General features: G+C 32.2%; 2 protein-coding genes across 6 annotated transcripts in view; both read left to right on the forward strand.

Annotated features, from left to right (window-relative positions):
• Positions 1 to 1,780, forward strand: part of LOC105318588 (serine/threonine-protein kinase TBK1) — a 36,460-nt gene extending 34,680 nt beyond the window's left edge. For both annotated transcript variants that reach the window (XM_066081338.1, XM_066081339.1), the window contains one exon: positions 250 to 1,780. In XM_066081338.1, the coding sequence (XP_065937410.1) occupies positions 250 to 334 (85 nt within the window). In that variant the 3' untranslated portion in view covers positions 335 to 1,780. The remainder of the gene's footprint in view (positions 1 to 249) is intronic.
• Positions 1,781 to 8,495: 6,715 nt separating this feature from the next.
• LOC105318591 (serine/threonine-protein kinase TBK1) lies at positions 8,496 to 22,821 on the forward strand. 4 transcript variants are annotated; one of them, XM_020063443.3, is made up of 20 exons: positions 8,496 to 8,653; positions 9,106 to 9,221; positions 9,573 to 9,713; positions 11,561 to 11,690; positions 12,014 to 12,104; positions 13,282 to 13,372; positions 13,541 to 13,622; positions 14,255 to 14,330; positions 14,528 to 14,638; positions 15,200 to 15,379; positions 15,586 to 15,791; positions 15,988 to 16,138; positions 17,502 to 17,742; positions 18,715 to 18,830; positions 18,981 to 19,097; positions 19,239 to 19,340; positions 19,449 to 19,545; positions 19,952 to 20,289; positions 20,436 to 20,552; positions 20,758 to 22,821. In XM_020063443.3, exons 2-20 carry the CDS (start codon positions 9,111 to 9,113, stop codon positions 20,771 to 20,773), a joined length of 2,514 nt encoding a protein of 837 aa, XP_019919002.3. In that variant the 5' UTR covers positions 8,496 to 8,653; positions 9,106 to 9,110; the 3' UTR covers positions 20,774 to 22,821. The 4 variants fall into 4 exon arrangements, with proteins under 4 accessions (XP_019919002.3, XP_065937414.1, XP_019919003.3 ...); XM_020063444.3 differs by lacking the exon at positions 8,496 to 8,653 and adding an exon at positions 8,686 to 8,825; XM_066081342.1 differs by lacking the exons at positions 19,449 to 19,545; positions 20,436 to 20,552; positions 20,758 to 22,821 and having other exon boundaries at positions 19,952 to 20,136.
• The last annotated feature ends 4,003 nt before the right edge of the window (positions 22,822 to 26,824 follow it).

Here is a 26,824-nt window from a genome sequence, read left to right on the forward strand (position 1 = left end):
GTACATTAATTTACTCTCTTCAAATAAATTCTAATTTCATGTATTTTAAAAAGATATAACTCCTTTTTAAATCCTCAGAGACATCAAAGTCAATTAACTATGTGAATGGTTATTCCAAAAATCTATCACTTTTATCAACAAGTTGCATACAGTATCTATTAGTACTTACTAAAAGTTAGCTTGGTTTACAAGACATTTTTTCAAAGTTTAGCTTTCTTGCTGTACATTATAAACCTTTTTTTTTTGCAGTGTACAAGAGACGTTGTCTCCTGACCTGTTTGCAGCATCAGCCGACAGGGGTGGGGCAACATGGGAAGGGGGCGCCAATGGTTGACGATTTAAAAAAACGGAGACCTGAGCACTGTTTCCCTGTAATCAGTGAACTTGTTCATACCACCATAATACCTTGCTGTTTGTTGTCAGTTCACTTAGATATTGGTCCCAGTTGGAATGCACCCTAGAAATCACAGAAAGACACTTTTACTACCTCCATGATTCAACACCTCACTATCATCAGTCAAAGATCGGTTGGAGCAACTGATGAGAAATCTCTGACAGAAGTGGAGAGATGTTTTTAAAATATAAATGTGTTGGTGGGCTGCTTGCTTTACTATGCCTTATAACTTCATGGTTTTAGTTGATCAGAAAATCAGCAATGTGGAAAATTAAGAAATAATGCTCCAAGATTAGGAAGATTATTATTTTCACCAATTGTTATATATTTTTTAAGTTGTTTTTTTTTTTAAGATAAATTCCTTGATATTAATTTTTGTATTTTCCTAGTCAATAGTTTGTGACTGTTATTTTACAAACAAGTATGGTACACTTAATTTACTTGGAATGTACAGGTTTGATATTGGATCTGTGCTATTATTTGGTTGCAAGGTTACAAAGTGCAGTGTAATGGACTGTAATGGCTACCTTCCCCTGTGTAAATGTAGTACATGTACAGCCTTTCACTTGTTTTATGTCTCCAGTAGAAAGAGATATTAAGAGGTGAACATAACACCCAGACCTTTAAAATGCAACAAGATGGTGTATCTGGTTAATAGAGGATAAAAATGAAAATATATAGTTGCTAAGTGAAAATAAAAATTTAATGTTTAAATTGAATATCTTATAAAGAGAGAAATCTGTGTTGATCAGATGTGTTTGTACATGTATTATGATTTTTTAATACACAAACTCAGGAAATGGGAATATGTTTTTACAATTTTTGGGCATTAAAACAACTTTGTTTGTTTCTCTGTATATTTTCTGTGTTTTTTTGTGGTGTTTGTTTTCATTTTAAGTGCACTAAATGAAGCCAAAATATCTTAAACATTTTTGCAATTCATCCACCTATCCATACATGTTATTTAGAATTTGAAATTTCCCAAATTTCAGTAGCATGTGAAAAAGTAAATGCAAGATTTGGTTATTGCACTGATTATTCTGAAAAGACTGATCTCAATTGAATATAATTGAAGTGGGGTTGTCTTATCTTTCAGTAAACATTATATGAATATCAAGTTATAAAAATATGCAATCTTTGGAGTTTTCGAAGAATCATCTCCAAGAAATATTTTTACATTTAGATTGGGAAATAAGAAGGAAAACAATTTCTGTTGCACAATATCAGTATTGTGTTTAATAAGCTTTTGTTAGGTTCATATAAGCTGTTTGTATCGTATATGTTATGGATGGTGCTATGGTGCCTGTGTTCATCTTTCCCTACTAATTTTTTTATACATTTACATTGAAATCTTGGTATAAATAATAAATGTATCTGTTAAATGTTTGATATTGTTTAAGGTTTTGTTTATTTTTTATCTGAACTGTTCTTCAAATATTGCTATTTGTTGCTTTTTTGCACCAAAAGAATTGAAACAAAAGTACAAATACGAATTTTTTGGTCTGGTAGAGAATTGCATGCATATTATATTTAAAGATATGATAAGCGATACCATGCTTGGTTTATGCCGGTATGCTAGGAATAATTTCCCTAAATTATGGAATAGTTCCTTCTGAGTAATCAAAACTGGGTGTTAATTTAGTGCCAGTACTATTCAATTTATTTCAGTATTTTCCACGGCTATTAAGTGTTGATCGAGCAACCAGTGACGTGTTTTTATAATTAAAAACCCTCAAAAAATGTTTCATCATGGTTTATTTAGGGATAATGTACTTTAGTCTGAGTTATGATAATCTCTTGACATTGTCTTTTAAGGGCCGTGTCCATATTTAGGCCCTATCTACCCTCTTGAGATAAAAAAAACTCTGTATAAGATATTTGAAAAAAATGTTCAATTTACAAATCTAAAACTGTTGGGTTTTTTCTTTATGGCCCCAAAATATTATTTTAAAAAAGTTTAAGGCAGACCTGATGGCTGATTAAATCACCCTGTACCCAACCTCCTTAATTGTCTGTAAATACTAGTATTTTGTATGCTTCCAGTATCCATCTTAGTAGAATTCGAGTACTTGTGGTGGTAAATACTAAAAGAGAAAGTGTGGGATCTCCATGATGTCATACTTCATACTTGTACTCAATCATTTATACTCAATAAGCTTCATTTATTTTGCCATTCCTATATACAACTAAAATGACGGTGCAAACAAAGAATGAGTTAAATCAGTAATGGATGCTAACTCTGTTAGATTCGATAAGATGACTTGATTTGCAAATTGTTGAAAGTTGTACTAGTTTGTCTCAAAGCTTCCAATGCCGTGTTGGTTTTCCCCGTAATTTTTATAATTATATTCAGAAGCTTAAGGACGTGTACTTCAAATTTAAAAGTAGGCATGTCTCCATTTTTTCTGGAAGCATTACATTTATCTTATTTTTAAACTTATTTTATGTGTTTAAATTACGAACACAATTTTAGACACACAGAAAATAAGGAAAGAAAAATACTGTTCACACGGTTAGTTAACCTCCATTTTATCAAAATACGTTTATAAATTTTATTACTTAGTATTTATTCTAACTTTATTTAAAGCAGACGTATATAGAAAGCAGTGTGTATGTAATGGCAATAAACAGCTATATCAGGACCAGTAATGGGCGTGTTTTGCAGGATATATCTGAACAACAATAAGATTGTGGGACGACTGTCTTAATTCGATTTTGGTATCCTCTTACATTAATTACGTTTTATGAATATTTTTAAAGATATAAATGTAATAGTTGGCGCAGTATATTTAAAGAATAAAAATGTTTTAGAAAAGGATTTTTAGAAAATGTAGATTCTAATTTTCTAAATTGTTTTAGCCATGACCCCAGGACCAATACTGGTGCCCCAAGAGGGGTGCAAAGGAGAATAAAGAAATGCAATTAATGTATATAGGATATGCAGTGTATGTCTTTAAAAAAATTCAAGAACTACAATGTCACTATTTGAAAGATTACTATGCAAGTATCCTCAGATAGTGTAGATTCCGAATTAATTAAACCGTGACCCCAGACAAAAATTTGGGTCCTGAAAGGGATTCAAATTTCAAACTTCAAATAAATAGGGAACATGTAAAAAAATCTTCTATTCATTGACAAGAATTACAATGCTACAATTTTTGATATTACTATACACGTACCCAAAGATAGTGTAGATATTAAATTGTTCAAAGAGAGACTCTTGACTAATACTGGGGCCCTAATAGGGTTCAAAGTTCAGCATAAAGCATAGGGAAAATAACACTGTGCCGGATAATTATGCCAGTGCCAAGGTGGCATTTTTGCACCCGTCTAGGATGCATATATCGAAAAATTCAAATATGGAATATGATAGATCATTGCTTAAAGAGTTTACAACCACCTTTGTTACCATTGTATCTCACCTGTCCAATGAGATATCTACCTTTCAAAAAGTTCCTGTAGGAAAATAATTATTCCCATAGGAAAAACAATATTCCTTTAGGATATTTGAAATTTCCTATCGAAATATAAGAACTTCCTATAGGAATTTTAATTCCGATAGGATTTGATAAAATCCGATAGGAAATCTGAATTTTCTGTAGGAAAACTACATGACTAAAGCAAATTTCTACAGGAAATATCATTTTCCAACAGGAAATATAATTCTTATAGGATTTATAGAAAATCCATAGGATTGTCAATATTTCCTGTAGGAGAATCATTTCTCCTATGGGAATTATCTTTTTCCCATTGGATATTAATTTTTAAAGGTAAATATCTCACCTGTCAGGTAAAACACACTAAAAACAAAAGTGGTTATATACTCTTTAGACAATGGTCTATCTTTTTGTATATATGGATTTTTCCGAAACTGCATCTTAAGCAGGTGCAAAAATGCCACCGTGACACTGGCATAGTTATCTGGCACAGTGTCAAATGTTTAAGAATCTTCTTCTTAATTTACAAACACAAAGCTACGTTTACGTTATTTTACCATGCATATACCATCCTCATATCAAGGTCATACATGTAGTGACCTTTCACTTTATATAACTATTTATAATTCATTTTACAATTTTGTTATCTGGGAGAGTTGTGCCTAGAATAATGAAATTGGTCATTTGATGCATCTTATATTAGATCTTGGGATATGATGTAAAAACAGGTAGGCTTCTTTCAATGTATTATTTAATGTATTGTTAAATCTTGAAATATGATTATGAGAACTTATGGGAATTCAAAAAAATTAAGAATTATTTTATTTAAAAATTTCGAAATTAGAGAATGATACCAGAAACTGTTGTTAAAGGTGAGCAATGTGACCTATGGGCCTTGGCCTCTTGGGTTTTTTTTTTAGGTTATCTAATTATCTATTCAGAAAGTAATAAATATTTATCGTAGTTTTATAACTGGGGAAAATGAAACTGAAACCGTTAAGTACGGGATCTCCTTGAAGTAATGCCTCATAGCTACTCTGACTTATATTAAATGAGTTTATCATTGATTTTGCCATTCCTGTGATGCTAGAAATGACGACACGCACAAAGAATGGATTAAATCGGTACTAGAAGCTTCACCTGTTAGATTCTTAAAAATGACTTGATTAGCGAAATGGCAATAGTTCTGAGGACCGATTCACAAAAACATTTGTTAAACTAAATATTTCTATGATATAGAAAACACTAACTCTAATATACTGGGACCTCTGTTGCTACTCGCAATTAATATTTGTCGTTGGGTTCTGATGTAGACGTTATTTATCTAGAACGACCATTCTATTTTCGAATTCCCTCTACGCCGTCCTCAGAAAGGACCTTGGTCTTTTAATTTATTTGAATTAACTTGAAACTCGTATTATACTCCAAAAAAGTTTTTGGCGAAGTTTGTATGAAAATTGAAATTACTGAATTGTTCAGTTAATCAAAAATGAAAGAGCGAAAATTCAATGCCAACTGGTCTTAAAGCCGGACAAATCTACAAAATCTCACTGGAGCCCGTATTGACACGTGAGCTATAAATGTTTATCTTTTAAATTACAAAAGAGATGCTTATCTGTGCTTAAATCCAGTGACGTGTTCTTAATTTTGTTGGGTAATTAAAAATCCAAGAATGCATGTAGATAAGAAAGAACCATATGTACTACAAATTAAGTACATTGTAAACTATCGTGCATTTCCTATTTATTTTTATAAGCATTAGACATGTACATGTATCTTTTATATATTACCTCTCACATGTAAAACTTAGGGACACAAGAAACATGGAAAGAAAAGCTCTGTTTACACGGTAAAATAAATGTAGCTGAAGCTAGATCGATCACGAAATAACCCTACCCTTGTCCATGTCAAAATTTTAACTACATGAAAAATAAAAAAAACACAACACAAAATGTAACGATGCAAACATGGAAAATTAACGTGTGTATTGGGGATTAAATGAGCCAAACTATGCTTTTGAAAAAAGTTCGTTGTGTATTGACGTTTAACAAATTCACATTAGGCTATGGTACTCACAGGACCGTCAAGGCCTGTGGGGCTCAAAATGATAAAGGTTATGAAACATAATTATCTTGGCATCCTTTTTAGGTTTTAAAGGGAACACTGTTTAATAAACATAGAGACTTGGGCAAATCTATATAGTCACAGTGGTTCATACGAGCTATGATGTTATTTTTTTCTACTACGACATGTTAGCTGAAAGCTAATTTATTGTTAAAGGGGCATGGTCACGATTTTGGTCAAAAATTATTTTTCCAGTTTTAATATTTACAATGCTTCACAAAGGCATTTTAAATAGCTAGGCAACCGAAATTTGAGTGAAATTTGTTGAGTTAAAGCGAGTTACGGAGCTTGAAATTTTTCGCCATGCAGACAAAGCGTTTGTTTACATTTTGAACGTTGAAGTAAAGGACTATATATGATAAGGGCCTAAAATGGCCCCCTAAAATGAACATCATCATTTTACTATCATTCTTTGTTTTCTTAGTACATATATATATGTGATGTGTTTACATAATATTCATTTTGGTTCAAGTGCCCACAATTTAGAAATAAGACATTGTAAAGACAACCTTTTCCCGCCATTTTTGCATTTTTAGCGTAAAACAGCTTGTTTTCAAGCAGTTTTTCCTTCCGAAAACACAGAGCGCATTCTTGAACAAATAAAATATTTTAATCAGAGATGTATCTAGCCAAGACTAATAAGTGACAAAAAAAATTTCCTTGTTCAAGCATGCGCTCTATATTTCCCATTCGTAAATAGATAAGAAAAATGTCAATTTTTGGCTGATTTTGATTGAATTATAGAAATGGCGTCACTTCTGACGTCATATACTGCCAGTGAGTGCAAATAAATCAAATAAATAGATGAAAAATATATTTTATATGAACTCTTCTAAAAAATTAGTTAACATTTTATTGTACCCAAAACACTTAAAAAATGGCGAATTATGGGGGCCAAATTTGAATGTGTTAAACGTTAGGAACTGTTTATCTATGCCTAAAATAAATAAAAAGATAGACAAATAAGCTGGAAAAAGATTTTTACTGGTATATTGAACTAATGTAAACAAAAACAGGGTTCGGGCCTTGTTTACATGACAAAGAATTGTGAGCCCTGTATCTGGCTTATAACTCTCAAATTTTATTTGATTATAAGAAATGTATTTCTAAAGCATTGTGAATAATAAAAACATAAAATAGAATTTAACCAAAATCATGACCCTTTAACGTTTATGAACAAAGGCGATTATTACATCTGAGTCTAATGAATCGAGGTTCAAACATTGTTTTTGTTTTTTGGAAATAAATTTGTATTTGAACACAATCAAACAGTTTATTTTGTTAACTTTGTCAGGAGGCAATTTGTGTAAAAAATAGAAATTCCTTTGCATAAATATAATTTTCTAAACAAAACCATGTTTTGTTACTTGAATACTGAAATTCACATTTTGGTCGTCCATTTAAATACAATGATTAAAAAAACTAACCTTTCTAGACATGCCCCTTTAAAATAATTATGACATAAACAACCATCCATAACTTATTTTTTAACATCACGACGAACTTTGGCGTAACGTAAACGTTACTCCTTGGGAAACATTCAAATGTATGTTTTATACCGTGAACATATTGTTATTCACTCTGTGCAAATGGGACGCGAAAAGCATAATTTACGTGTAGTAATTAAGAAACGGAGGGGCAAAAGTAAATTAATGTGAGGAGGACAAGTGGAGCAATTTCGGAATGAAACTGGGTTACGAAACTCATCATAGTCCACTATATGTCTAGGTAACTAAGTGCGTTTACGGCTATTTCAGTATTGTACGTGGTATTATTGCGAGATCTGGAATACTTTGACTATAGTTTGTTGATTTACAACACGTTAACTTCCCTATGCAGTTTCAGAGAGCCCATATATATACGGGTACAATCATGTATATACAAGTCAAGATAACGGCGAACAGACGGAAAATGCAAGCAACGCCGAAATCGCACATTTGTTCCGCGTGTACACTGTGCATGCATGCAGCTTTTGACAGTGGCAGCCTTGGGGAAAAGTTAATTAATCAATGACATTTATATTAAAACATATCATAATTTACGAATGTGTTCAAGTTCATTTTTTGCACTTTAAAGGAGCATTATTATGATAAATTTTAATGGCCGGGAGTTTTATATTAGCTGATTGAAAAAAAATATTTAATTGTGTATAATACATGTATGTAACAGTATGCAAAATGACTAAAAAGAAATTAATAACTGTTTTACTTTTGTTCTTGTACGTTTTACGTTATAATTCAGTACAAATTAGATTATGCCTTGATTAAACCTCCGTAATCTTTATCTGAAGAATTCGTATGTTATTTTTTATAAAAAAAGAAAGATCAAAAGTAATGCAAACGTGAATTTGAAGATGAATATTTAATTATGTACCGAAGAGCTTTCCATACTTATGAGTTATAAATGGTTATATAAACAAAACGAAAGTAAGACAAATAAGGCCAAATAAAACAAAAGTTATGCCTGTCATGCTGTTAGTGTGATCTGCTAAATTAACAAGACATATATTGAGACAAATATCTATTATAAAAGATGGTTTACTCTGTAAAATATGGCGCATTTATATAACCCGGAACATTACAGAGATGTATTTCAAGTTGGGATTTCCACCTGGGAATTCCCCATTTAATGGCGGTTTCGCGAATCTAGTGAAGGCCCAAGTATGTCTGAGGATATTGCGGTGCGGATTGTCTGAAAGGTATGCAAATCACTATATGTTAGGGTTGAGTGTCAGATACTGATCATGCGGAACTGGGTCGGCGGTGTTCCGGGAAGCCCCCCTCCCCTCCACCCCATCCCATCCCAGCTTCTTATATGAATGCTTTCTCCTGAAATAAAATCATGACTTGGATCCGCTCCTTGGTCTTGGGGTATGTATACTGAAAGTTTTTTAATCCAACTGTCTGATTCGGACTATCACAATGCTCAATATATATCATTATAATATTGATAAACTGAGTGTACATGCATATTGTTTTCCAAAAATACACATTATTTACTTCACCCATCCTGATTTTAGAGAAATAATATAGTATTTTGAAATTAAAGGTAATTTCCAAGTAAACTCGTGACATTTAGTCACTAGTCAGAAGTGTATATGTTTATTCATAAACAGTTATAATATTGGTATTTTGCAATGTCTGTTTATAGGCGATATGTCCTCCGTCCCAGACAGAACATACAGTTCCTGTCAGAATTATACGTGGAGTACCACGGACATACTAGGGCGCGGGGCGACAGCTGTTGTATTCAAAGCCAGAAATAAGGTATCTATACCCGGTACTCTACTACTCCTACACAGTACAACTGTATCATATTATAAAGGATCTGTTATATTTGTTATACATAACAAGTCACAGTCTCATTCACATCTGTCTCTCTCTGTCTCTGTCTCTCTGTCTCTCTGTCTCTCTCTCTCTCTCTCTCTCTCCATGTAAGAATGATATGCGAAATACCACGCACTGAAGACCTAAACTTCCATAAGGATAATTAACTTACGCAATGCCACATTATTTTAAAAAAAAGCTAACAGAATTTGACGGACTTTTCTCCTCCCCGGTTTTGTATTCTTCTCACTTGTATTTGTGTCCATGCAATATTACTTTCGATTTCTGCAGACATCGGGGGAGGTGTTTGCCGTGAAGGTGTTCCACGATCGTGTCTCCACCTACCATTCCTCAGTTCCCGAGCGTGAACTTGACCTCCTCCGAAGAATGAAGCACCGCAATGTCATCGGCATACTTGGGCGAGAAAAAGAGGTAAAAAAAAAGGCGTTGCAAAGTTTGGACTTTGCAGTTTATTTTTTTTTATCACAACGCTAAAAGCTGCATTTAAAGTGAAGATACAAAGTAGCAAAGTGCAATAGCCTATTTTTCGGTCATCTAAATTGATCCCGTCCTTGGCAATAAACAGAGCTATCGTCACATGATTACTTGGTTATTTGAGTATATGTGTATTTATTTACCTAAGATACCATAGAGGCCTAGACAAGATCAGTGTTTTGTAGATCTCTTCATATGGACCCGAAACTGAAAATCTTACAATGAGGGCACTTAAACAAACACTTTATTACAGAAATTAGCATATTACTGAACTCAAAATAGATGGTATATATATCAGCTTGTAATATTGCATAGTAATAAATAATTTATAAGGTCATTTGATACTTTTGTTTTTACCGGAAACAACCAAAAATCCCAATTTTTAACATAAAAGAAATTTAGAATTGTGTTTTATAAAAAGACATTTATTTTCGATCAAAATCAGTTGAAAATTTGCATAAATCTATTTGATGACATTTTTATTATTATTTTTTGCAGTATATTGTTTATTGAATGGGGAAAGTTGAGGAATTGAGTCATGTATTATAATTATTTAAGTTTAAAGTATATATCAAATATCAAAACGTTGCAAAGGACAAAATATAGATTAAACATGTTATGTAGTACTTTATGTACTTTTTTATCTCGTATGTTTGCCTGTTGATTTGTGATATCGAATTCAATGTATAAATAAAAGTTTCGATAAAGGTTAAGTGGTTAGTGTTAGAAGAGGGAGTTTTTGGAAATCAAAAAACGCAGAATTGACATTTCCAGTTAAATATTAGGTTAGTGATATTTGTCAGTCTCGTTCCCGGGAAAATTCCCAAATTGATTTCCCAAAAACCCTTTTGATCTGACTCGAGAAAAATGTCCAGGTGATTTTTTTTTACTGATCCGTAATCGCGGAATGTGAGCTTAAATGTCCAATTCTTCCTGGTACTGTGATAAAATTTACTTCCGCATTCCCTCGCCGAGCCCTTAATTTAATTTCCATAATTAACAGCAAGTATTTTCATAAATTTCAATTTATAAACACATACTTTTTACTTGGTTGTTTTAGCTCTGGACACTAGATTAACGTTGAAATTAATTATGGTCAAAATATCTAAAGAATTTTCATATCGATTCAGTAAACCAAATAATTAGAAGAAACATGACCGTAACATAATTATCTGTATAGCTGTCGGATTCAAAATTTTCAAATTTTCAAATAACTAGATTTCTGTCTTTAGTATTTGATTCAAAATGGGTGTGAAATGCATGATACATGTACGGTGCCTTAATTTTAAAGGGACATGGTCACGAGTTTGGTCAAATTCTATTTTTTCTGTTTTTATTATTTGAAATGCTTTAGGATTGCATTTCTAATGATCAAATGAAATTTGGGTGCCAGTCGTTGAGTTTTAAGCAAGATACAGGGCTTTCAATTCTTCGTCATGTAAACAAGGCTCGTGCTCTGTTTTTGTTTACATAGGTTCAATATACCAGTAAAAATCTTTTTAAAGCTGGTTTGTCTATCTTATTATTCATTTTAAACATAAATAAACAGTTCCTAACGATTAACACATTCATTTTAGGTATAAAACTGGAATTTTCACTTTAACATTCAAAATGTAAACGAAGAATTGTAAGCTGTGTAACTCGCTTATGACTCATCAAATGACACTCAAATATTGGTTGCCTTTTTAAAATGCCTTACGGAAGCATTGTTAACATTAAAATCGAAAAAATAATTTTTGACCAAAATCGTGACCCCCTTTAACGAAGCAAATTCAATTCTTCAGATAGGTACCGGAAATGACGTCATCGTGATGGAATACTGTTCGGGTGGAAGTCTATACTCGATGTTGGACAAACCTAAGTATGCGTTCGGATTTCCAGAAGAAGAATTCCTTATCGTTCTACATGACATAAGTAATTATTAATCATAATAAAATGTAAATAATGTCGAAAGATATGACAACACAAATGAGAAAATCCGCACCTGTGTTCATAACTGTGGATAACCAATCAATAGGAATATTGCATGGTTTTGTTAGAAAAGAATGCTATGTCATTTAATTTAAACCACGTTTCATTCATTTTTAATCAATAAACAAAATTTCACGAAACGTTTAGAGAAATTCAAAATAAAGTTTTAAGCTGAAATATTGATGTCTCTTCATGCACTTTTCCTCTGTTTTGATGATCAGTTGATATTGTTATAGCTGATTTATTAATAATTGTTAATTGATAAGGTGACGGTGTAGCATACCTCCGAAAAAATCAAATTATACACAGAGACATAAAACCTGGGAATATCATGCGGAAAATAGACGAAAACGGAAGGTAGGTCTTTCATAGAATTAGTTCATTGATCATGCAAGCTCTGAATTTCGTGGAATTATAAAAACACGGCAAAAATTTATTTTTATGAATAGTAATACATTCATTAAGTGCTCTTAGTTGTTCAGTAGTTTTTCCCAGAATTTGTTGTTAACCTTAATACACTGTGCGTCTTATACTTAGAATAATGAGATGTTTCAGAGAACTACTCGTATCTATATACATATTTTTGTACAAATGTAACATTCTTGAAATGTATATAAATAGATACATACTGATGTAATATGATATATATAGATCTTGATATCTTTTAAGACGTTGATATCTTCAAGACGTAGATATCTTTTATTATTCTATTGGATCAAAAAAACAAATAAGGACATTCTTGAGACCTTTCAAAAAATGACAATCATAGTTTTGGTTTCGTTTTCGAAATTTAAATGAGCTGTCAAGATAAAGGTTAGTCTGTGTAATGTCCTACAAAAGAAACAAGGTCATGCTTTATTTGGACTTTATTGACAGAAATCGATATTATTGCAGCATCTACTTTTTTTATTTCGGGCAACAGAAAAAAGCGGTTTTATAATTTTGTATAGATCTAGCTACATGGAGTTCTAAATGGCTTTATCTAAGCTGCAAGTCAATAGGTTTCGGTCTGGAAAAAATTCGGAGCTACAGACCTGCAGCTAGGCTTTTTATCTTTGCTATAAGTTACACTTTGTTCAAATTCGAGCTATATTCGAGCTATATTTTTGCATTGTTGAGTTCTGTACTTTACTTCGGTATTGACGGAGCTTCTGGTAATATACCGTTTTGAACAGAACAAATCTTGTCGAAACAGTTTTGTTTCTATATTTGAGATATCTGGGTATCTCGCAATTCTAACAATAAATGTTAACGACATCCCCCCTCCCACCCGGTTTTATGGCAACAAAGAGTGCACCGAAATACTGCGGAGAAAAGTACAAATACAGTTTTAAATTAAAAAAAAATCACTAAAATCTAAATGAAATAAATAAATACCTTTTAGATTTATTTTAATCCTCCAAAACTATCGCGAGTAACGTTTTTTCTCTGTTTAAAGTGAAATTTTTACTTTTTGTTGCATGTTAAATTAAACCCCTCTCTCGAAATGTTTATTCAAAATTCTTTATTCCTCTTTTTCTCGCCTTACTTGTAGGTCAGTATACATGCTGACTGATTTCGGGGCCGCTAGAGCTCTCGAAGAGGAAGAAACGTTTACGTCCATCTATGGAACTGAGGAATATTTGGTAATAATAGTCCTTTAGTAGTTCATTTATTTCCGGAAAGCGAAATAATTTTTACGTTAAATTTTTCCTTTTTTGTTCTCTTAAAGATTTAATTATATTTTTAATCGTTTTTCATTTTTGAAATTGAATATAAAAATTAAACATTGAAATAATTATTTTTCTCATCAGGACCCTAACATGTATGAGCGAGCTGTGTTACGTAGAACAACGGGAAATGTGTACGACGCGGACGTTGATTTGTGGAGTTTAGGTACTACATTTTAAAAATTCAAATTCTTAGTGCATGGTCGATCAAATGTTCCCAGTGCACACTTACTGTATTTGTACTTTATATTCGTTAATGCACTTTAATGCTCGTTCCTTTCTCCATTACAGTAGTTAAATGGCATGCAGTACACATGCATGTCCATACATTAAACATGCAGTTCGTCTAATATTTGAAACCGTCACAGGTGAAACATGTGACGGTTTCAAATTTTACTTGTTACTAACTCTGCCAAACTGTTGTTTGAACTTCTAGCAAGACTACTGTGCATTGCATTGGGCAACATAGTCCGGGCTTTTATTATGTTACATATGTACACACCGCTTATGTTGGTATCCTGGCAGAAAATGTTAGATCGTCTTTTTGTGTTGTAAAATTTTATGCGATCAAAAAAGCATGCGAACTTGAGGGAATAAAATTCCTTTTAATATCAAATTCTATCTAACGTGAGTTCCTCCCGTTGGAAATTGCATACATATATGCCACCTTTGTATATGAATTAGCAGAGGAGGTATACGAAATGGGTGTGTGTAGATAGACAGAAAAGGAATATCCAATGACGTGTTCATTAGAAGCTAGATCTTTAACAACATATTTGTTTCATCTATACTGTACAGGTGTCACCATATACCACGTGGCAACAGGTTCTCTCCCCTTTCAGCCCTACGGAGGAAGAAGTAATGCAACTACTATGTAAGAATATAATCGAGTACGCTGTATACCCACAAAACTGTGTCCGACACCAAACATAAATATTTTGTGAGAGGTCATCAGATGGATAATGCACTGATGCTAAAATAACATATTATATACCAGTATAATGTTACTCTTATAGAAAACAAATTAAAAAAAATATAAGACTTTGATAATTTTTTTAAATGTAAAACTAGGCACTACATCACAACTGAGAAAAAGTCTGGAGTGATATCCGGAAAACAGCGATCGGAGGGCGGAGATATAGAATGGAGCACTGAACTTCCAAGGACGTGCTCTCTATCAGCGTACGTATGGCCCATACCTGTTTAAAAGGTATCAATAAATGAATTACACATACATAAAACTGTTATTTGGGCATTGCCTTTTAGTTCTTGCCCTGTAAAGTACGGAAAATCCCACTTATTTGGACAATATCTTTTACATACATGTATATATCAAAAGGTAAAACCTTCACACGTTTAACATAGCAATACAGACACTTTGTGCACCACAACAATTTGGGCAATACCCCTCGAACGTAAAAACTATGTAACAATCTAAAACGAGGCGAATTAAAACTTTTCATGTTAGACTTAGTTAGGGCTCTTGTAAATTGTAGTTTGAATTCGACAGCTGTATGGGGCATTTTCAAAACACTGAATGAGAAATTGGGAGAGTAAAATAAAACCTGCTTCAATATGTTCACTTTTAGGCTTGATACATTTTTATTATCAACGGCTTGGTATTGCATTTCATCTGCAGGGATCACTTTCACCGATTTTTTTTTAAATATATCGATATTATCAACTATACTAATGCAAGCAAACACAGCAATTTTTTTTTTTTAATTGATCTTTTTTTTTCAGGTCTCTAAAATCCTTTGTAACCCCAATGATAGCAGGCCTGTTGGAAAGTAACCAGAAAATAAGATGGACGTTCGATAAATTCTTTTATAGTACCAATGATATAATGAATAAAATCACCGTAAAGGTCTTTGATTGCTCAACTGGAATCAATAATAAACTCTACATCGATAAAACGGACCGGTACGTATGTCATGATGCAATTCATTTATTTTGAAGAAAAAAGAGATGACTGTAAATTCTGAAATTGTCTTAGTATTTGATATTATGATAGCAATTTGTGAATAAGAAACTTCAAACTTATGTAAAATAGATTAAGTTTAAATGAAATGCCTTTTAATGTAAAACGATGCAGATCCATCTTAATGCTGGTGGGTTTTTTTCTTCAGATACGCCCAATTTCAAGAGGCTGTTGCAAAGACTACAGAGATAGCAGCTGGAGAACAGTTAATTTTATTCCATAATAGAGAACTTAGTGAAATTATTGAAGGGACTATACAAATGCAAAACTGGCCCAAAAACTTAATAAGAGGTCAAGTGTATCTGTATCAACGAGAGAAACTCGACCAACAAAGACTTGTGTTACCGGAAATACGTAAGACACGTGACACATACGTAATCATGACATCACTGTTGTGTTTTCGATTGGATTATTTACTTACAAAATACTGTCGTGTTCGATGCATACATTTTTATCAAATTTGGATCTGATTGATTGCGTACAAAATGCTTTGTTTTCAATTAAGCGTTGAATGTGTTGTTTTAAGTAAAATGTTTTTTTATCTTTAAAGCACCTCTACCACAATTTCCTTCCAAAGTTACGCTCGATCGAGATTGTTATGTAGCTCATAAAATGGCAGCGATATCTTGTTTAATGGAACGCTATATTGCCATGTGTATAATACAACAAGAAATCATGTTGCAATCTGAAAATTACCTACGGTAAGTTTTGTGCAATAGATATCCTGGAATTCCGACATATAAATGCAAGTTTTTTTGGTCCTTTTTATTTGAACAAAAACATGTCAAAATGGTTGGAAGGATAGGAGGAAATTCCCTATTTGGTTTCTTTAAGAGACACGACCCGGGAAGTTTTAATCATTTATCGAATAAAAGACAATATTCTTCTTCCTAGTAGCAAGACATTGGACGGGAATGGCTTATTTCAAAATTTCTTTATCCTTTTTTTTTTTTTTTTTTTACAAATGAGACGTTACAGGGGATTTTAAAAAATAACCACTTGAAGTCTATTGAAAAGAAGGAAGTGTTTTTTTTGAGAAATTCAATCATGCGTTAGTACTCGTACATGTATATCATTACATTTGTATATCTCAGATCATGCCTTGCGTGAGGTTTTGAAATCATATTAATTAAAATTAAACGTTTCATTCTTGGTTCGTGTCGCATGACATTATTTTCATGACATATCTTTCATAATTGTGAACCATTAAAGTAAAGCTATTACAAATGGTGAAACAAATGCAACATTTTATATATATATATATATATATATATATATATATATATATATATATATATATATATATATATATATGTATATATATATTGAATATTAATGATATACCGTGGGTATTTACCAAATATGTACATTTTTTTCTTATGTCCATATAAGCATATACGTTTTAAACATTTGTCTTTATTTCGTAAATGTTTAAAACTTCTATGCTTATATGGACATAAGAAAAAAATGTACATATTTGGTAAATACCCACGGTATATCATTAATATTCAAAAATATAAAAATTTTGCATTTGTTTCACCATTTGTAATAGTTATAATTTAATGGTTTACAATTCTGAAAGATATGTCATGAAAATAAAGACAATTTTACTTCTTCCTAGATGCAAGACATTGGATAAACTCTACCTTTTGTACTTGACAAATGAGATATTTACTAGTGCTTAATAAATACCACTTAAGTCTATTTATCACGAACCAGGAAGGGTATCGTTTATCTTGTATTTATAAATAATTATGTTTCGGGTCACGCCTTGCGTGAGGTTTTAAATCATACTTGGTTTGGGTATCATAACTACTATTAATTTCACGACATTTTTTTTCATAATTGTGCACGATTAAACTATATCTATAACAATTACAAATGGAAAACAAATTATATTATAGCATTAATAAACATAAATTATATGTTTCCCAAATTTGTACATGTTCCTCGTGTTCAATTTTGAAAATTGAGTTTAGTCAGCAGAAATAATCATAATTGTAGTTCTAAACCGTCCACGTACCTTCTATTTTTTAATTTGATTTTTATAAATGTATTTTCTAGGGACTATATTCTAAGGATAACACGAAAAATAAATAATTGTATACCTGACATGTGTAAGATGCTGCAGGAACACAAATCCCGCCAGAATGTGTTCTACGACTGTTATGATTCCGAGCTGAGGATGTGTGTAATATTGAGGAAGCCGAACCCGACCTCCACCACAGAAGCCGAATTCTTGCGATTGTTTGATCGTCTCCATGAAGTAGTCGAGGACAAAAATCCCTGGACAGTACTGAATAAGGTAAAAAAAAATAAATATGATTTATATGTATGATTTTTTTAAAGGATATACAGTATCTGAGTTATATCTGTAAATATGTATTCTACAGTAAAATTCTTTCTTGCTAATTTTCGTTTAGGGTAGGTTTTCGTATAAGACATAAGGCACGTAAAAAGCGTCATTTGTAAAACTATGTCCAACTTTTCTATGAAGTATTTCTCTTAAAGTAGATCCAGTGTTCTGTGATGGCAGACTTTATTGTAAAACTTTGAATTCTTTAAATTTTGTGCAAGATAGATTTATTTATTTTATGTGTATATAATCACATGGATGTAATTAGAATTACTGTTAAGTTCAAGATATTTTTGCAGCTTAATTTTATCCTAAATTTCCAATTTTTTTATACATTTTATCTATGATAAGGGGAAATAACTCTTTTTCTGACTTTTCTCTCAGTTGTATGTCTAAATGCTATAATTTTTCTAATCCAACTACTAATTTTAAAATGTGTTTGTAGTTTTAGTTTTCTAACACAGTTGACAATAAAATTAAAAAAGATAAACAAGTTTCTGCCTATAAAGATTTTACTTTTAACAAAAAAGTACGGTTTTCTGATGCTAAAATATGCTCTAATTCATTTGTATCCGACATCTGAAAAAGTGTGATGACATGTATATTTTTTCCAATAATTGATGAAATTTAAGTCTATTAAGTTGAAATCAGTTCAGTTTTTTAACTTTCATCAGAGAATTTTACGAATATGGAGTTACCTAGAGACAATTTTTCTCTCTAATTCTCATCTAAAAGATGTGACTCCTTTATCCTACATTTATTTTGAAAGGAATTAGTAACTCCAAAAATCATCAGAAACATGAAATACTTTATTTTCATGTACATTGATTTAAAATGTCAAATAGTATAAGTATTTATATACATAACCGATAATTTACCATCTATAGTTCATCATTACTTTACTTATAATCCCTTTAACAGGCCGAGTCTAGGTCACATGAGTGCAAAGTTTACATGGAGGTTCTAATGCAGAAAATAAAAGAACAAGAGGACGAGGCTATCGCGGTGTGTGTCGGATGCTTGGAAGAGGATCATTGGTACAGTTTTTGATATTCAATAGTTAAATATAAAAAGATTATTTTTAAAAGTAGCTAACGAAATAAAATGCGTATTGTGTATTGTGTATAAAAAGTTTACGAAGTGAGCGTTAAATATGGTTGGAATAACTTTTATTGCTATTTTTTTAGCATGCAGAAAGCTGAGTATATAAATTCTAAGGTCTGTGATATCCATTTGGTGTTTCTCCGTCACAAGAAGCAAAGGATACTCCCGGAGGAAGAAAGCTTTGGTCACGAGGCCGATAGGTTTGTCCCAGAATGCAATTTACCATCTCACGTATTCGTTTTTAAACCTAACAAAATAGTTATGTTGAGTATTCATATTTTACATCAATTTTCTATAAGTCTATTTATGGAGGCAATGAGCTATATTCTTTTTAATTGTAGAGCAAAGCTAATGGATCTATGTGTTCAGATTGTCTCCCTTTTACAAAGCCATTGTTTGTTGAATCTTACCAGAGTTTATAACGTAGTTGGGAAACAGATATCGTAAGTTTATCAATCTCACATCTAACTGCATCAGATGCATACATACATTTAATCGAAAAAAAAATTAACAAAGATTAAATGGATTTTATTTAATTCTCTTCTTTTTAGATTATTGTTAAAAAACTTACAAAGAACTAAGAAAGTGGAACAAAATATCACTTCCGTCACCGAATGTTGTGAAAAACTGAGCAAACGGATGGAAAGGGTACGAAATTATTAACTCTCGATATTATCGGCTTTTAAAAGTTTGGGCGTATACAGGAATCACCCTGTCCATATGTCTGTCTGTCCGTTCGTCTGTCTTTCTGCCTGTCTCTCCCTCTGTCTGTGCAATCGTGTCCGGTTCATATCTCTCTTACGGAGAAACACTGAAAGTTCTTCCTTCACACAAAGGTTGCTTTTGACCTAAGGGTGTGTCATGATTTTGACTTAAGGGTTTTTGGGCAAGTTCAAGGTCACTGGAAGGAAACGTGCAAAATTCGTGTCCGATCTATATCTTAGCGGGGGTAACATTTCTGAGCTTGCTCACAGTACCTCTAGTTATAGTTGTTAATTGTAACGCCGTGATATTCATATTTTCAAAGGCTTTCAATAACGTTCATGCATTTCAGATGGAAACGGAATGTAAAGAACTTTCCTCTAAGTTGATCCCTGCAGTGCATTCATTGATGATAAATAACCAGTCCATTGGTCAAGGAATACCAGAGACGACCGGACAGAAACCTGGCAATTCCGGAACTGATTCGGGGTATGATGCAAAGGAAGTATCCTCCACATCCGGAATCGTTTCCAAACAAGCTAGCCAGATTTCCAGTGATCCTGGTTATTATTCTCCTCAACAATCCTCTATAGGACAATCTGCTCTTTCAAAATCTAAGGAAATGACGACATCGACATCGCGATTCCCATCCTCGGGCTTTATTAGTATTGCTCATAAACTAGAGTCGGGGTAAGTTTACTTAACGCATGGGGTTGTTTGATGTAAATACGTGTTTCACTTTCCTGTGTTCAACCAAATGGACAAATACTGATCATTGTGTTAAAGCATTTTCAGACTCGAGTTTTACATATATGTACGTTTTTATACTATTACAGATTTCAGTCTCTAAACCAAGATAGCATAACTGTAAGTCGGAAATTAGAAGAAAATACCAAGATTTTGGAGGAACAAAATAAAATGGTCGCACAACTGAGCCAATTAGGACTAGCTGGGTAATAACACATATCTTTTCAAAGCGATTATAATAAAAAAAAATCAACAGATTCAAATGATTCTCATACGAAAAACGAAGAAGAAAAACCAACAACACAGAATCATTCCTTAAAATTTTTTGTTGAAGATTTGTGAAAATACAGAACAACTTTTTACATGTTATAAAACCCTAACCTATTTCACTCATTATCTGTTTCATTACAGGTCGGAAGACACATAGACCTTAAAATATCTAGCAAACTAGGCAGGAAACGCTCATATTTCCTCTTGCGTAGATGGTCAAAAGATTGTACAGGAAAATCCCGAACAGACCTGTTTTAAGCCAGTAAACTGAAAATAAACTTAAAATCTTATACAATATTAACTTGTAGTTTCTTTTAAATTATGTTTGATTAATATTTCGATGAAAATTTGGCTGTAGGTTTATTTATAAAAATATAACACAGGTGAAAGAAATAACTTTTTCTAATTTCGGAATAAATGATAATCTCTGAGTAGATACAAAAGTAATACACTTCTTTTTTAATGAAGTTTATTCTCAGTTTACTGTTTTGAAGCCTGATCTTGAATCGAAAGTCACAACGGATAGAAGAAGGAAAATGAAAATGGAATAAAATCAGATGCGACGTATGGCTAATTAACATGGGAAGAAACCTCAAAAGACATTTAAGTCATCTAAATGTCGCTTTCTTCCAATTTTTCAACGGTCTAGTCTAATAAGCTGAAGAAAATTAATTGATTATTAGAAGATTGAATACTGATTCAACTGCTGGTGGGACTTTAATCCTTTTATTTGTATAAACATACTAGCTTTCAAAATACTGAAAAAAAGAAGCTAATGAATGCACCAGTTTGTGTTTGAATACACAAACAAACAAAACATTTGAATTCAAAAAGGATTGACACCATCCAGCAATAGGTTTTCTAAAATGAAAACGGAACCAAGCAGTATAGAAACATTCAAACATTCAAAGCTTATTAAACATTACGGCATACTGGGGACATTAAAATGCTGTATCCATTGATTCCATTACACCGATACATCTTCAATATAAGGATATTACACTGTGTAATAATATACTTGGAGTTATGTTGAAACAACAACGATATGGAAGGAAAGAATCCATGATGCATACAGAGCAACAGTTCAACACCAACTGGTTTGAAATATGTTGATATGTCTCATTCCAACAGCAATTGATTACAAAGTAATCAAGTAAACCAGCTGCAATATTCGATACAAATTAAAACTTACCATTGACCAACTTATTAATCTAGTGACCGCCTATTCACTTGATCATTTTGCGGTATCTAATCGAGTCTTGGAAACTAGAAAACAGACAAAGGAACAAGAAAGAATATGATATATATATAAATGTATTTGTATATAGCGATTTATCTATCAATTATTTACGCATTAAGATATTGTTGATGAAAAATTCAGGTTATACATTTGAGTAAAACACAACATTTACATGTATATAGTTTCTAAATGAAAAAAAAAATCATTTTGAAACTATAAAATGGTGTATTTAATTACCGTTTTAATGACAATTGTAACTCTAGTTATGAAGAAACCCCCAGTTTTGTATATGTATATGTGCTTGAAAATTAAAACAACTGTGCAATTTTATTGAATTAAACGCTGGCTGTGATATAAAATTAGTTTGGCAGCAATACTTTGCAGAAATATTCTAAGTATGATTTTTACACGGGTACAAACTCCTTGAGAAGACTTTAGTGTGCAGACTTGTTATATAGTCTATAATTAACGTACTAATCAGATTTGACCATTTCATGTAAAGAGATCAGAGGCGTACCAGCATGTTTTTTTTTTTTATATTGTTCAAATTTTTTTTATTTTCAAATTTATATTTGTTTGTGTGTGTGTCTGGGGGGGGGGGGGATAACGTGTGTGTTTGTTGTGATTGCGATTATTTTGTTGCTTTGAACACCATGAAAGCATATTACGATAGCATATAAGTTTGTGAAAATTATGCCATTGTATAAATTTGTTATCATTGTGCTCAATGTTTGTGTTATGTAATTTAGGGAGAACATACTAAATGTCACGTATTTTATGCATGTATCTTCAACTTTAAAAAAAATTTTGTTGCCAAAACAAAGAAAAGAAAAAAAATACTAAAAAAAAAATAAAAAGAAAGAGAAACAGACCCCTCCCCCCAAATTAACAGCTGGTTAGTTTCCTTAGTTTATATGTTTATATGACTGTTGTTATAATTAAAAACTTTATTTTTTCATAATAAAGGTTCTGTTTTTTTTAGTTTGGTTTAGTCGAGCAATGTAAATATTATGCTGACGATGAAATTATCAATCGGGAGTTTACCTTTAAGGTTCATAAAATACGATTTTTTTTATAGTAATCTAATGTACATTTTCATAAAGCATTATAACTTGTGATATAAAACAATTCATTGAATGCTTTGTGCGGTTCATATATTCTCTAAAATTGATAATCAACATAATCATGATAATTATGAAGAAGAGAGCCCGTAATGTGCAAAAAATGTTATTTTTAAGTAACTGTCGATTTTTTTATAAAATCAAATAAAACAAATTAATTAAGAACTGTTAGAAATTCTAACTGTAAAATTGTAATTTATGTATCTTTCTATTTTTAGATAATTTATAAAATAACGTCCTTCTATTCAAAAGTTAGTTTTCTTTTTTGGTTTGTACAGTCACGTCTTTCTTTAGATTATCAAGATTGAACAATTTGTTTTAATCATAAAAGTTGAAGTTACAGATAGCTGACTTAGAAAAAAATTCAAACCATATAACTCAGAAACTTAATCAATTATGAATCTTGGGATACGGTTTGGTAATTCATCGTACGTCGTGGGGTTTAGCTTGTAATGACACTAGTAACTTACGTGTCAGTCATATTAATTTACCTGAGCAGAAAATGCCTCAAGTTTAATAACTGTAAATTTATTGAATACGCTCTATGAACATACCACCAATAATTGTCAATACGTGTATATTGCACTCAAATGACAGCATGTAGTCTTTGACGTTGTTTCATATTTACGGGCTCTTGGTGATAACGCTAATCCATTTGAAGTATCCTCCGTCAAATTCGGTAACTCTCAATTTTGGTTTCAAAACAGTATAGTCTCATTCTGAACTAAATCAAAAATAAATAAAATAAATAATAATGATACTTGATATATTATTGAATTCGTAAAGTCAAAAATCAGATTGTTTTTTGAAGACCTTAAATTTTCACATAATTTATATCTGATGACTGCTGTTCCGGTCTTAAAGAAATTCAGTCTTGTGTCAAAACTTCTTTGCTTCTCTTCGATCTAGTCAGATCACAAGGCTGTTACCAAATACATCCATGCTTGTCTATCCCTAGACCTGTCCCCATGCCCAGTTCATTTCTTTCTCAAATGATCCTCTCTAGGTCTCTTTTGGTCTTCCCTTCTATCTCTTATCGGATTGGCGTTCACCTTACATGATTACTGACCACGTATTACCTAGGATATATGAATGTTGTAACTTCTTGTACAACTCTTCATTCGAGATTTTCGGCCAAAACGATTCAGCACCGTATAGGATGAGCCAAAGTACACCACTCTATAAAATCCTAATTTTAGTGTTTGTGTTAATTTTTTTTTTATCTTGAAATGTTTCGTATCGCAGCATAATTATGCTCCTGTGGCTTGAGAAATCTGAGCTAGTTTACCTGCCTTTCAATTCAGATATGTGATAGTCGACAAATTATGTCGCCTCTTCATTACTTGTACCACCAAAGGTTATGGGTTATTAAGATCATCTTATTTTTAAGTTGGTGGTTTTTTTGCATGCATTGGTGTCCGTGAGAGAAAAGTCATTTTCTTTATAATGCTATATTATTGGCACCAAAATCTAGTATTTCTGACATACATGTTGTCCAACTGATCCAGTTCTATTCCCTTTGTTTTTTTGCATGATTAAGTCAATGCAGAATGTCAAGATGAGTGGAGAGAGCAGATATTTCTTTTTCACTCCTGTCCATTCGATAGTTTTGTTCCACAAATACTTCTTAGCATTTAAGTCGGTAAACACTATCTTAATTGATCTTAGGCACGAGTATCCGAGATTCCAAAATGACAGAGAATATCTTATTTACGGTTAGACAATTTACAATGTTAAATCTTTGGTAAAGTTGATGAAATTGGTGTAAAATGGAGAGTTTCATTGCTCTGCTCTACATGTAACATTTGTTTGAGAATTAAAACCTGCATGAGCTGGTCAGCGAAAGATCTTCCCTTCCTCAATCCTGCTTGTTCTTTCTAAAGAAAGGGACATGATATTTCTATGATTCATTTAAAGCTGACATGATTTCATAAAAGCATTTAGTCGCCATATTAGTTTCGATCGCTCCTCTGCTGCCACTGGGGTATATATACCGGTCGAGAAAGTTAAATTACGGTCGGTTGCTTTCCGATCGAGGCATTCAGGTTGCACGGACTATGAAAGTGAAATGAACCAAATTCACATGACACACAACATATTAGGAGCTGGTCATTTTGCACCTTACATTTTTTTAAAAAAGTTATCTCCCCTTGATAAAAAAAAGAAAATTTTAATTTCGTCAAAATATCTGCGGTAAATGATTAATTTTCTTTCATATTTTAATAAAAAGACAGTTTATGCATGTATTAACCAAAAGCGTTTTACTAATCATAAGTTATTTTTTACAATATCTTAATAAAACATATGTTACCCATAGACTTCAATGCAAAATTCAAGGTGTAATAAGTTGGACCATAATCATTCAACATTTTGAAAATTTTTTCGGTGGAGTATTTTATTTTGATAACACCTTCATAATGATATCATGATTAAGAATATCGGACCATTCATTTATTTGGTACAAAATGTGGCCGTTATACATCGAATACCTTAGTTAAATGCATAAACTACACATTGTAATAAAATGTAACAAAGAATGAAGAAAACAACAATCAATAAAATACAAAATATGTTTATTCTTTGAAATAATTTCCAAGGTACTAATATCCGTATTATTTTTCATAGATAGTGCTGCCTTACTTCACATGCACATCGAACACGTGTGTCGTTCATACAGAGTTCACAACGTCTGCATCTTTTTGAAAACCCCGGCGGCACTACATCCAACCCAGTAGCTAAATGATAGTAAATCCAAGAAAGTAACAACGTAACACCGACTCGTTTCCGTCGGTTTCTACAAAAACGCTCCGTTTTTAAAATCCATGCGATCGTTGACATTGCTCGATCTGCCACAGTGAGTGATTGCGCATGTGCAATGTTATAAACAGGAAAACGGTCTACAATTATCTTTATATTTTTTTTATATATTTTTTAAAGTATATGTGCCTGGATTTCAGTATGTCTTGTTTCGTCGTGTTGCCAGTGCAGTGGTTGTTATATCATTTTTGTTCAAAACGCGTTTCTACAAGTCTTTTCGTCCAATGTAACGTGTTCAGGTGTATGAAATACTTTAATGCGGTGAAGCATGAATAGTACTCTCGGACTTATATAGGGGTTTTGAAGCGATGAGCAGAACAATAGTTATGTTCTAATTCACCCGTTCAAACGAACATAAAATATTTATAAACTAAACCTCAAAACGCCAAAATATAGGAACAGCTCGCCTGCGCGAGTGCATTAGACTTTTTTTATTACATTATATGCATGTACAATCAACTTTCCGTTTTCCTTCATTCAACATTCTACAATATAAAAAACATATTATCAAATCAATATCACCAAAATAACAAATTTTTGGTGGGGGTCTGTTGCACGATAGGCAGCGAATTCTTGAATAACTTCTACTACTTTTAGCACGTATCCAGGTAACTTTCGATACGCCCGAGTAACTTTATTTACGACCAATCAGAGATTGGATATGAATATAACAACAACATTTTTTCTCGACTCATTCCTATATCTATTGGTCAATATTTGTCAATTACAAGATGATAGGTGTCCAGTATTTATCGGCCTTCTGAAGCACTGCAGTTATCTTGCTGCAACTAACTGTCGGGTGGTTTTTATTTTTTTTTTCCATTTTTATGTGACATCCATTCATTTTTGTCCCCTTGGACGAAGTAGTTGCGGTCCGTTTTTAACAGTGTCAGTCATCATATTAATGTTTTCATGTCATGGTCAGTCGGAGTAGCCTTAAGAAGCGAGAACCTGTTTTAGACTTTTTTGGCTTTTGGATGTTAAGAGGTAGTAACTGGTCTTCAAGCTCTTGTAACAAGAGTTTGTATTT

The sequence above is a fragment of the Magallana gigas genome, chromosome 4 (assembly GCF_963853765.1).
Source record: "Magallana gigas chromosome 4, xbMagGiga1.1, whole genome shotgun sequence".
NCBI lineage: Eukaryota > Metazoa > Mollusca > Bivalvia > Ostreida > Ostreidae > Magallana > Magallana gigas.